This window comes from Balaenoptera acutorostrata, chromosome 9 (assembly GCF_949987535.1).
Source record: "Balaenoptera acutorostrata chromosome 9, mBalAcu1.1, whole genome shotgun sequence".
NCBI lineage: Eukaryota > Metazoa > Chordata > Mammalia > Artiodactyla > Balaenopteridae > Balaenoptera > Balaenoptera acutorostrata.
The window spans coordinates 67206293-67218551 of NC_080072.1; the positions used below are offsets into that span (position 1 = coordinate 67206293).

General features: G+C 40.7%; 1 protein-coding gene and 1 long non-coding RNA gene across 4 annotated transcripts in view; one reads left to right on the plus strand and one right to left on the minus strand.

The window, feature by feature from the left end:
* The window catches only part of CTSC (cathepsin C), a 40809-nt gene extending 34781 nt beyond the window's left edge, over window positions 1-6028 (minus strand). For all 3 annotated transcript variants that reach the window (XM_007168478.2, XM_007168479.3, XM_007168480.2), the window contains exons 1-2: window positions 5605-6028; window positions 3262-3407 (exon numbers count right to left, since the gene is read on the minus strand). In XM_007168478.2, the coding sequence (XP_007168540.1) occupies window positions 3262-3407; window positions 5605-6028 (570 nt within the window). The remainder of the gene's footprint in view (window positions 1-3261; window positions 3408-5604) is intronic.
* A 72-nt stretch (window positions 6029-6100) lies between these two features.
* The window catches only part of LOC103017678 (uncharacterized), an 83656-nt gene continuing 77497 nt past the window's right edge, over window positions 6101-12259 (plus strand). Inside the window, exon 1 of the long non-coding RNA XR_009009252.1 lies at window positions 6101-6183. This is a non-coding gene — a long non-coding RNA (uncharacterized LOC103017678). The remainder of the gene's footprint in view (window positions 6184-12259) is intronic.

Sequence of the window (12259 nt, forward strand, 5' to 3'; positions counted from 1 at the left end):
TTGAAAAGATACTTCTAAAATCTGTAGAAAAAAAATCTCACATGCTTTATTCATTAAACAGGTGAGCTCTCTTGAGTTACACACCCAGCATGGATTCCCCAGCACCACTTTTGGAAATACCCTGAGGCTTACGGTAAAATCCAGCAAGCCTTTTATGTTAACAAGTATCACTCCAAAAAGTGTTTGACTGCCCTATTATGTAAAGTCAACTCCACTTTATCATTTTTCTTAAATATGTTCAACTCTGCTATTCCCCATTACTTTTTCAGTTGGATTTGCTAAAAGAACATGGCATTTTATCACTCTGCAAAATATGTTTATCTGGAACTACTTGATTGTGTTAAGAGAAATTTTAAAATCAAGTATCTTGTGTATGTTCTGCTCTGCTTATTGAAATTATGATCCTTATCACATGATCTAACTACTGACCAGAGTGGCTGATTTTTTAGGAGGAAAAGAAAACATGGTCCTGATAATGGTTCTGGTCAAATGGACACTTTAAAAAATACACTGAAATCAGTAGCAGAAGAACACTCTTCTACTTTTATTCCTAATAAGAGAATGCTGTCCAGAAGCATATAGTCAGGTAGGGTTCTACCCTACAGCAGTGTATACACTGACTCTTCCCACATATGGTTGAGAACACTTAACAACTTCATTTGGCTTTCAAAAGCCTTTATTGACCTGCAACTAATGTTCTGAGGCTACAGAAAAATACCAAATTTGCTTATACTGTGATTTAAAGAGAAGGAGAGTCGACCCTTGAACAAAGGAACAACGCAGGGTTTGGGGCACCAACCCTCCAAGTAGTTGAAAACCCACCTATAACTTATAGTCAGCCCTCAATATACGGGTTCCCACATCTAAGCAATCAACCAACCTTGGATCCCCATTTGCAGATTCAACTAACCTCGGATTGTGTATATATTTACTATAGTATTTACTACTGAAAAAAAAAAATCTCTGTATAAGTGGACCTACGCGGTTCAAACCTGTGTTATTCAAGGGTCAACTGTACAAAGAAGTGTTCCGATTCCTCATTCAGCTACCAGCCATTCCCTCTGTCCCCACCATCTCCTGACTCCTATTCAAGCTGAGAGCAGACAGACTGATGGGAAAATATTACCGGAGGGAAACTGCCCTTGCCTGTTTCTGATTATGTCTCAGGTAATTAATGGTGTCATTAGAAGTTCCACCACCAGTTTCTCCAATTCTACAGAAGTGAAGAATGAAAAGTCTTCTAAGCCAAATGGGTAAAACTATTCACTCATCTATTTATATACTACACCCTATCTTGTACTTAAGTAATTTATGCAACCTATTTCTCAACTGAATTCTACTTCTTTTTCATGTTTTAAATAAATATCGATTATCTATTTTGTATCAACAAAAGGAGAAGGGGAAGGGAATGGTGGGAAAAAGGAGGGGCAAGAGGAAGAAGTGGAGGAAGGAGGAAGGTACACGGTAACAACTGTCTTGAATATTTCTTTCCTTGTGCCTCAATTCCATAGGCAATTCAGTCCCCACCTGAAGGCAAAGAACTTTTGAAGGACTGTAACAGAGTACCTACAAGAGGCCTACAAGGCCCTAGGCTCATCAATATGCAGACCAAGAATTATATTCAGATGGAATCACATTTATTGCATACACACTACAATTTTTAAAACTCATACAGATACTGCTATGATTTTTAAAAATACATAGTATCTAGGGGTGATATTTAAAAATATTTAATAACTGGTCAAGCATGGCCTTCAACTAATAAAATAGACTGCTGGCCCTCAATGGCCAGCATGGATGGATTGGTTCCCACCAGCTGAATATCAGACAGCCAATCCAGGTGAGGGGAGACAACTTTTCCCGTCTCTCTTTTCTTTTTTCAATTAAGAAGGGGTCCTCGTAGTTAAAAAAAAAAGAAAAGTATTGGGCATTACTATTCTAAGAAATTTGGTTGGCTCTGATGTTAACAACATATCCTAGTTAGTGATTAAGCCACAACCCACATGAATAATCACAATAAATTTAGAAATTAGTCTTTTGCTGGTGCTTTGTCTTTCATAATCTTTAACAGAATCATTCTCTCACCTTCCCACAAATTCCTGTAATTGGCCAACTCTTACCAGATGTTTTAAAGGCTACTGACACTAACCCATGAAAAACTGTCTTTACTTATACTTTATTTAGAATAAGAAATAGCTAGGGCTTCTCTGGTGGCGCAGTGGTTGAGAATCTGCCTGCCAATGCAGGGGACACGGGTTTGAGCCCCGGTCTGGGAAGATCCCACATGCCGCGGAGCAACTAAGCCCGTGAGCCACAATTACTGAGCCTGCGCGTCTGGAGCCCGTGCTCTGCAACAAGAGAGGCCACGACAGTGAGAGGCCCGCGCACGGCGATGAAGAGTGGCCCCCGATCGCGGCAACTAGAGAAAGCCCTCGCACAGAAATGAAGACCCAACACACCCAAAAATAAATAAATAAAAATTAAAAAAAAAAAGAAATAGCTAGTCTCAGGTTTGCATATTCAATTTAGTTAAACCATTTAATACCCTGCTAATAGGAAACGTTCCAACTTCAGACGGATATCGGGGATGGACTGCAATTTGTGCTCAACTATTTTACCCTAGATTGTGTCTGCAATTAGAAGCAATGTGTAAGACCTTAAGAATGGACAATAGTTCTTCCCTAGTGAGAGAAGAAAACAAGCTGGGCTGGCTAGGCTACCTTTTGCTTTAATTAGCCCAACGAGTAACTCCAAGGCTCTCCATCTCTGTCGCACTTTAGTCAAATAAATTATTCACATAAATAAATTTAGTACATTATACTACTTCAATGAGTCATTTAGGTCAATTTCTCAAAGCTAACAAACGATGATAAGAGGGACAGTATAATAACCTCAAGATAATAATAAAAACCCTATCTTTCCAACAGATTCGGTACAAAGCCAAGTGACTAAGGCAACAATTAGAAATAAAGATGCAGTAATAAAGAAAATAAAGAATTTAGTCATACTTACCAAAATGTAAATTTAAATAGAGATGGATCATACATACTCAAATACAGATGTGTGTTTTATTTAAACCTACTGAAGTCATAATTTTAAATAAAGTGGCAAAATTACACCATCTAATTTCTCTTCAGAAAATTGGTATCAATTCTGGTTATCTTCTTAATCTAAAATTAAAATACTGAGGGTCTCCTCATTAGAAGAAGCTTCAGTTATCAAATCATTGAAAATATGAATGTATATTCCAACAACACTAACCTTAAAAAAGGCAAACCACTTGTAGTCATTCAACACAATCTCAAAGCCTTGATTGTAAATGATGGTGAAATGGCCAGAATTGCCAAAGCTATCATATGCCGTATCCAACTTCTTAAGGTGCACCACTACTTTTTTTTCTGGTGGTCCTAAAAAAAAGAAAATGCACAACAAAGGAAAATTATGTGGACTTCAATGGGAGGTAAAAGCTCCTCTATAATTTCCATTATTTTTAAACTGCTTTCCTTTCATGCTACTGAATGTGGGTGGATCTGGCTTGTGAATGTATCAGAGTCCCTGTTTTGTTGCCTCCCTCTGCATAATCCCAGAGGGGTCTCAGGCAAGAATGTGAAGCAAAGGCTCAAAAGATATGTCCAAGTAGCCCAGCAGGCAGAGAGACCCCAAAAAGTACAGCTACTACCTTCCCAGAGCATCCAAACACTGAAGAAATTTTTCCACTGAAGAAAAGGAGAAATGGGGAATGTTGAAAATGACCAGCAGAAATGAGAAGACAAAATGGTAATCAAAAAGTGGAAATATAAAAAGACTTGCTACCAGATCATAAGAACAAAGGAAATGATCTCTTCAGAGAAGAAATGGGATATCTTTCTTCTAAATGGCTGTACAGTTCAGAACCTTGGAATCTGAACCCTTTCAAAGTATTCAGCAAACTCAAGGTTTTTATCCTATACAGCTAATTTGTGCTGAATGGAACTAAACTTTTAACCTTCAGAAAATGGGGACTCAGATCTGCGGGTGTCTTTAATTGATTAGATTAAGGTCAAAGGTATGGAATATAGGCAGAGGCTGCCTGAAAAGGGTTCTGCTGTGTCCAGTCTGGAGGTTTCCACACTTTGGACAATTTTTCCATGTTTCAGATTAATGCTCAGAAATAGGAGATTCCATGGGACACAACACTGCAAATCCTCATCTCCCTTCTGCTTTGGATCTCCAAGTTCAACTTTTAAAAGAGAAAATGGTTATAATGCCCAGTACTATGAAATGCCACACAGTCATTTGGAGTTGGACAGTTGAGTAAGTCTGTCTAGTGACAGATGACCTGGCAGTCTCTGTTCTGTTAACAAGGAAATTGCAGTTGAGAGCTTCACTCATTCTGCACAAGCCACAGTGTGGTAAAGGTTTGGGCAGAACGAGAGTGCCTCTCCTGACCCCAAGATTGTGTGTTTTTCCTTCTCCCTTCACTAAATTCTTTGTCCTTGGGATAGCCATGTTATCTGAGGGCATATGGAATGTTCCAGAGTGTTCAAATACTAGATATTTATTGAGAGCCTTCCATGAGCTAGTCACTGTGCTTGGCTCTGGGCATTTCAAAATATAATTATTGGCCAAAGAGGTATTAAAAAAAAAAAAAACTTTTATATACTACTGAGACAGGCTGGGACCTGGGACCCTTTGCTGAAGTGCTGCAATGCTTGCACCTGGACAAACCTCCTCCAGCAACAAAATACAAAGAAACTATATGGGACTAAAAATAACTGCGTGCATGCACAGTTGGGCCCCATTATGGACAAAAAGATACAAAAAAGCAGAAAACTTAACTGCCACTTCTGAAGAGCCCTGAGCAAAAACTGTGTGTCTGGAGCAAACACTGGGTATTGAGCATGCCCCCTGCACTCAACACCCCCAGAGGAGTGGGCAAACAACCCAAGCCACCCCTCCCCCCCACCAATGGAACACCCCCTACCCTCACCCCATATAAGGTACAAGCTTGTTATTTGTTCTCACTAGCCCTGATGCAGCAGGGGCCCAATAAAACCTTGCCTGAACTTCTTGTCTGGCCTGTAGTCAATTTCTGATTGGCGAAGGCCAAGAACCCTGGTGGGTATCACTACCCCCCCCCCCCCCCGCAATACATGAAACTGTCCACATCAAAATCTCTGGGCTTAAGGGCTCTTTCCCACAACCTAATAAAAGAAAACTTTAAAAGCTATATTCTCAAGAGTCTTTGAGCTCATTTTTCACTGGCACAATAAAATACTGCAGATGGGATGGGGAGATAAGATTGCACGGTCTCAACTCTCTTACAAACCAAACAAACCCCAAAACAAGAAACGGAAATCAAGGGGGAGGAAAAAAGGTTCTTGCAAGTAGTGTTGGGGGCCCGGGAATAACCAAGACCGCGTGAAGTGAGACGTTCTCAGCAGCTCCACGTTGACGTCGCTGCCCTGGAGCGGGAGAGGGCACGCCCCCCATGGACCCCAAGTCCAGCCAGGACCTCCCGGCCTCCCGCTAGCGGGGGCGCTGCGGGGAGAAGGGCTCAGGGACCGAAGGGAAGCCCCGGGTAGGCACAGGGAGGAAGCGGGTCCAAGGGCGCCGGCGGCTTACCCATAACCGAGCAGTTGACCTCGCGCTGAGAACCGCTGCGGCCCACCTGGAAAACCCAGGTGCCCAGCAGGTCAGGGTAGGTGCAGTTGGCAGGAGTGTCGCAGTGCACGTTGCTAGCGCGGATGAGGAGCAGCAGGAGGGCGGCGAGCGGCGAGCCGGGCCAGGGACCCATGCTGGCAAGGCCCTTAGGAGAAGTGGGGAAGGGACGCGAGCCAAAGCACTGCAGGCGGGGACTGAGGCCACCGCTGCTGTGCTCGTGCCTTAAAATAGAGGTGCGGGAAACCGGCAACCCGGCGGGGGGCGGGGTCTCGGGGCCGCGGTGGGCTGGGCGCCTGCCAGTGGCGCCGCCCCTTAGGTGGGGGCCTCTGGAGAGCGCGCCCGTTACCTGGCGGCCGTCGGACCTCAGGCCCAGAGAGCCCAGCATCAGGTTCAGTTGCCAAGGGACACCTCCGAAGAGGACTGCTGAGCCACAGCTGGTCCGTGCGCGCCCCAGACTGCGCTCCTTCGCTCCTTGAGAAGTAACGGAGAGAGAGAGAGAGAGACTAAGAGAAAAAGAGGGAGAGAGACAGAGACAGAGAGGTGAGGGGGAGGGGAGGCTAAATGTCAGCGAGAGACCGAGAGAAGCGAGGTGAGGGAGGCGGGGGGGAGGGGGGACTGAAGGTGGGAAAAAGGCCCAGAGAGAGAGAGCGACCTAACTAGTGGAGCTTTCTTTTACTTGCTTGTCTTTCCCACTTCGTCCTCACTCAGTTAAATTTTATCCTCAGAACTATTTTACGTGCGACCCCGAGCCAGCCCAGCTGTTTGAGAACTACTCTTCCTTCCGTTTTCCAAAACTTTCACTTCCTTTTGTTTGCTGGGTTTTGTCGGTTTCCTGTTAATGTTGCTTGCCTGTTATCCACAGGGGAATTCAGTTGTAGTGCAAACTTGCAGTTTTTGTGTATTAGGATTTTTTTCCGCCTGCTAACGTTATAGGGTTTAGTTGCGCGCACGCGCGCACACAAACACGCACAGGCACTAAAGCCCTTGTTTTGCAGCTGAAGAGCAGGCGGCCCAGAGAGAGGAAACAAGTCGCCCAGGGTGAGGAAGGGAGCTGGTGGGAGAATGCTGGTCTTACGAGCAGGTTGCAGGGTGCCAGTCTGATCGCCAGTAATTATAAGGTAGCACTATTGCCAGGTGCCTCCTCGTTCAGTTTAATTATCATCCTTTTCTGTGAGAGCTCCTCTGTCTTTCCTGGCTGTTGTTGGAAGTTGGGGCTCCTTTTGTGCACAGAGCCTTTTAGGTGTCAGGCCCTGTGCAACATCAAGGACAAGTGATGAACAAGACAGACTTTTCTGTGCCCCTGCCCTCTAGGGCACGTACATTTTGCCCTCAAAACACTGGTTACAAATAAATACTTGGATGTCCACCTTCTCCACCAGATTGTAAGCATTCGAAGGGAGCAAGTCCACATTATTCACCTTTGTCTTCCAAATTCTGGCTTGAAAATACTTAGGAAGTGTCCTGGGATGTTAAAATAAATGTACTTAATAGCCTTATCTTGGTTTCTAGGCTCGAAAACCAATTTTGATTTGGCAAAAGGCGTTTCCCTTGAAAGCTCATAAATGAAAATGCTCTCTAATGTAGTCACAAACTGCAAAGGCAAGGGTGGAGCCAACACCCTACTTCTAGGTTTTATTCCCCGTTACTTAGGATGAAAAACTGAAGCATATAATTAAACTAGCACACTTACTGTTTAGAGATAAACTGACAGAGTAACATTGCCTTCCTAATCTCTGGGAAAATGTGTCATTGGTTGTTAAAACGTTAAAACTTTCACTAGATCATCAATTTTGAAGAGCTGAACAGTCAAGTTGGAAATTTCTTTGACGGCATGACCAAAGTAGCACAAACAATTGTGAAGAAAGTTGAAAACACATCTCTATTCAATGACTAAATAAAATCGAAAAGGATCTTGGAAGCCTCTTAATCTAATAGATTCATTTTACTATTGGGAAATGAAGATCCAGAGATAACGTAATAACTTGATGAACATCACATTGCCAGTTACTGAGATTTAGGAATAAACCTGAGGTACTTTGAATTTCAATTTAGTTTATTTCCACTAATCTAATAATTCCCAAACTATTACTAGCCCTCTCTCCATTAGCAGGGAGAAAAATTAGTGATTCTCAAATTGATCAGACCTAAAGTTTTATTTTTATAACAAATATTTTACAGAGACCTTTTGGTATTTTGAAATGAAATTCATATATGTTACTTGCTTAAAAATAAAAAGAAAATACCAAATAATACGAAAGACAAAAAGATATTCAAAAAAAATAAAAACAGAAAAAAACCTCACCGATAAGACCATGAAAAGTAAGAAAAAAAGGTATAAATATTGAGGAAAAAAAGATATTTTAGGTAAAGTTCTAATACAAACGCATGTATTTCATTATCTAAAAGGCTCATGTATGAATGTACTGGAAAATAGAAAGAGACATTCAAATACTTGCACTTTATGTCTCTATGTAAAATTGTAGAATCACAATAAAATTGACAGGTACCTTTCTTCTGAGAACAGAAATTCTTTCACTGAGCTATAACTCAAATACCCCATAATCTAATGGATTCATTTTACTCTTGGGAAATGAAGATCCAGAGATAATAATAACTTGGTGAATGTCACAGTTGCCTTATCAGATGGTCATTCAAATGTCATACCTCCATTATTCATGCTAGAAAACTCTTGGTCAAGTTCCCAGCAGAACAAAGTACCTTCCTGTTGATTTATCTAGAAGTTGCATTCCTAAAAATTTGGTATATTTAAAATGATATAAAAGTCAGTTTATATGCAAACCAGATTTTGGTACTAGTCTCAGATCATTATAAGTAGGTTTATAGAGAAGCAGCATTGCTTAGCAGTCGTTCTCAAACTGTGGTCCCAGGACCAAAAGGACCAGCAGCATATGCATCTCCTTGGAATTTGCTAGAAATGCAAATTCCTGACCCCCACCCCATACCTACTGAATCAGGTCCCTGCAATCTATGTTTTAACAATCCCCTTTCAGAGGATCCTGACACAGCTACAGTTTAAGAATCCCTGGCTTAGAGATGAACAGCAAGGACTTGTGTCACACTGCCTAAGTTTGAAGCATGGCTTTGCTACTCACCAGCTATTTGATCTTGAGGAAGTTATTGTACTTCTTTTTGTGCCTTGGTTTTCTCATCTATAACATGTGCATAATTGTTATAGACCTATGACTACCTCCTCCAGTTTTGAGAAGACTAAATGAGTTCATACAGATTCTACAGAGAACTGACTGACTACATTTATTATTGTGTATCTCTCTACTAGAAAACTATCCTTATTAGTTAGACAGTAGATTCCAAATCCTGTTCTCCTTTGTAATCCTACCACCCTGAATAATTTCTGGCACACAGTAAGTTCTCATATATCTGTTGAATGAATGAATAGTATCATGGACATAAATACTTCTGTATTTCATGGTGTTTGGCAAAAAGCATCATGATTCCCATATTCCCTGCCTTGTGAATAAGTTTGAAAGCCACTGTTCAGGAATGTATATCAAAACAAAGAAGCATCAAAGAAATAGAGAAAAAATTTGACATATCAATGTAGAATGCCATTTGGTATTGTATACACCTCTGTCATTGGTAGTCAGAATAACAACCATAATAATTTCATTTATTTAGGACTTTACATTTTACCAAGGTAATTCACATATATCATCTCATTTAATTATTACACAATTGTGTGAGAAAGAGAGCACCACTTCTTCAGGTCTTGTGATGCCCCAAGTACTGTACTTTGTTTCTGTCCTTCTGATCTCCTAGGCAGGTGTCAAAACTCTCTCTTCTGTGACCTCATGTTCCTGAGTTCACAATTCACTGTAATTATTTGCCTTTTCCACTAGAGTCCATGCTTCTTGACAGCAGGACTATATTATTTTTGTACCTCAAGGTTTTTGTCAGAGTTAGCCAGTAGCCAATATTTACTCATTCATCCTGTCAATAAAATTTATGAAAGAAAGGAAGGAAGGCGGGAAGATAAGTGGGAAGGAAGCTCATCATCATTTGCACAGTACATTCACATATTATGTCCATTTGATAGTAATCTCCCAGATAGTATTACTCCCATTTTACAGATAAGAAAACTGGAGCTCAGAAAGGATAAGTGACTTTTCCGTGGTCAAACTGCTAGTAAGTATAGATCTGATAACCAAAAAAGGCTTCTGTTTTTAAGTTAGATTGTTAGAATGGAATTGAGCAAGTGAAGCTTTGTCTGCTTCTTGATAGAGTCAGATATAAAATTAAGAGAAAGAAAAGTTCTACAGAAGATACATGTTGAGGCAGCTGTGAAACTAGGAATTACCGAGATGATCTCTACTATTTGATCCCTTTCTCACTTCATTATTTACTTCTGTTAAATGAACCATGAGGACTTCTCTGGTGGCACAGTGCTTAAGAATCTGCCTGCCAACGCAGGGGACACGGGTTTGAACCCTGGTCCGGGAAGATCCCACATGCCACGGAGCAGCTGAGCCCGTGCACCACAACTACTGAGCCTGTGCTCTGGAGCCCGCGCGCCACAGCTACTGAGCCCGTGCACCACAACTACTGAAGCCTGCACGCCCTAGAGCCTGCGCACTGCAACTACTGAGCCCACATGCCGCAACTACTGAAGCCCGCACGCTCAGGGCCCACGTGCCGCAACTACTGAGCCCGTGTGCTGCAACTACTGAAGCCCACGCACCTAGAGCCTGTGCTCCTCAACAAGAGAAGCCCACGCACCGCAACGAAGAGTAGCCCCCACTCTCCGCAACTAGAGAAAGCCTGCGCGCAGTGACGAAGACCCAGCGCAGCCAAAAATAAAATAAAATAAATAAATAAATAAAAGAAGAAATGTGTATTTAAAAAATAAAAAATAAATAAACCATGTTTTTGAAATGAAAATTTTGAGAAGCATTACTTTTTAGTGATACACCAGGATTATCCTATAGGTTACACAGAGTAAGAGCAACCCTAAAGAGCCAATGAACTTAACGAATATCTCTATTTTGCTCTTTTTTCACCCACACCACTCTGGTCCAATAGGCTGTCATTTCTTGCTAGTCAACCAAAATTACCTTATAATTTCATACACTTTTTCTTGAATTCAATGTAAAAGCCAGGAACCTAAGTGTCATCCTTGACTCTTCCTTCCCCCAGGCCCCCCCCCACCCCAAGCTGATCAGCCAATGTATCATACTGAGTCTACTCTCACCATTGTTATTTTTTATTTAAATGTAAACCGTATCAAGGTACTCCCAATATTGACAAGTGGAATACTTCCCAATAGGTTACCTTTTGTATCATCTTTGAATAAAATTCTGCAAGACCCTGTACAATATGCCTAACTTATCCCTTCATCCTCCCAATTGTCCCAGAAACCCTTGCCTTCTGTTGATCCTCAAACCCTCTAGATTCCTTCTGTCTCCATTACCTTTGCACTTTGCTATCCTCCTTGCCTGAAATCATTTGCTGTTTTTCCCATGACTGCTCATTCTCACTATATGACATTCTCACTGAAAAATATTTTATCTCCTCTAGCCATGCTATCTGAAGTGGCCTTCTCTAGCTATTCATTTTATTAGTACTCTGTTTATTTCTATATAAAAATTATAAATGCCCATAATTATTGCACTTTCTTGTTTATTATGTATCTGCCACACTGGAACAGAAACTCCATGAGGTTTGGGCCTTGTCTGTCTTGTTCACCACTGTATTACCAGGACATAGTAGATGCTCAATAAATATTTATTAAATGTTGATTGAAACTCCTTACTCTCCAACTTTAAGAATCAGGTTTATTGGAAGCAAATTTTCACGGGGCAAATGTTAAGTCACTAGATGATAAATTTTATATTTCTCATCTACTGTTCACTTTCAGAGATATTCAACTAGTATGGGGACCAACTTTTCAGCCCCAGCAACATCTGGAATTTTAAGTTTATATGCCTGTGTGGATTAGTTTGTAAGTTGTAGAAGTTGACCTAAAACTACTTCGTATGCTATCAGGAAGTCAGGTTATAAACACATGTTGGACAATAGGAAAGCTAAACCATGTCTTAGCATTTTAGTTTCAAAGTTTTGCAGTTCAATTTGACTTCCCTTCTTTAGGTTATTGCTGAAAGGGAAATATGAAGTCAAACAAGGTAAATTCTAAAATAGCAAACTGTAGAGAGTCTTGGCATGAAGAGAACAAAACCAGAACAGGGTGACTGATTTAAAGGTCAAGACTATCAGTTTCTCCAAGTTGAGAAAGGGCATTCCTTTTCCAAGAATCACATTACTTACCCAGGTAATGGTATGGGAATATTTAAAATATTTCATTTTAATAAGTTGAAAATAAGCTGACTTACTATTTATTATTACTTTTTACTTATTTAATTGACAAGATCACACTGATTTATGCATTTCTCTCATTTTTTAAACAACCCTTAGAATTTAGAAATAGTTCAATATATAAATAAATAACTTTAGTTCATATACAATTAAGGTAGCAAATTGAGTAAAAAAGCCTTCAAATTTATCTTTTTCATTTGTTCCTAGTCCTTTTTTTAAAAGGACGTATTTATGTTTTTATTATATGATGAGATAATAATATTCAATA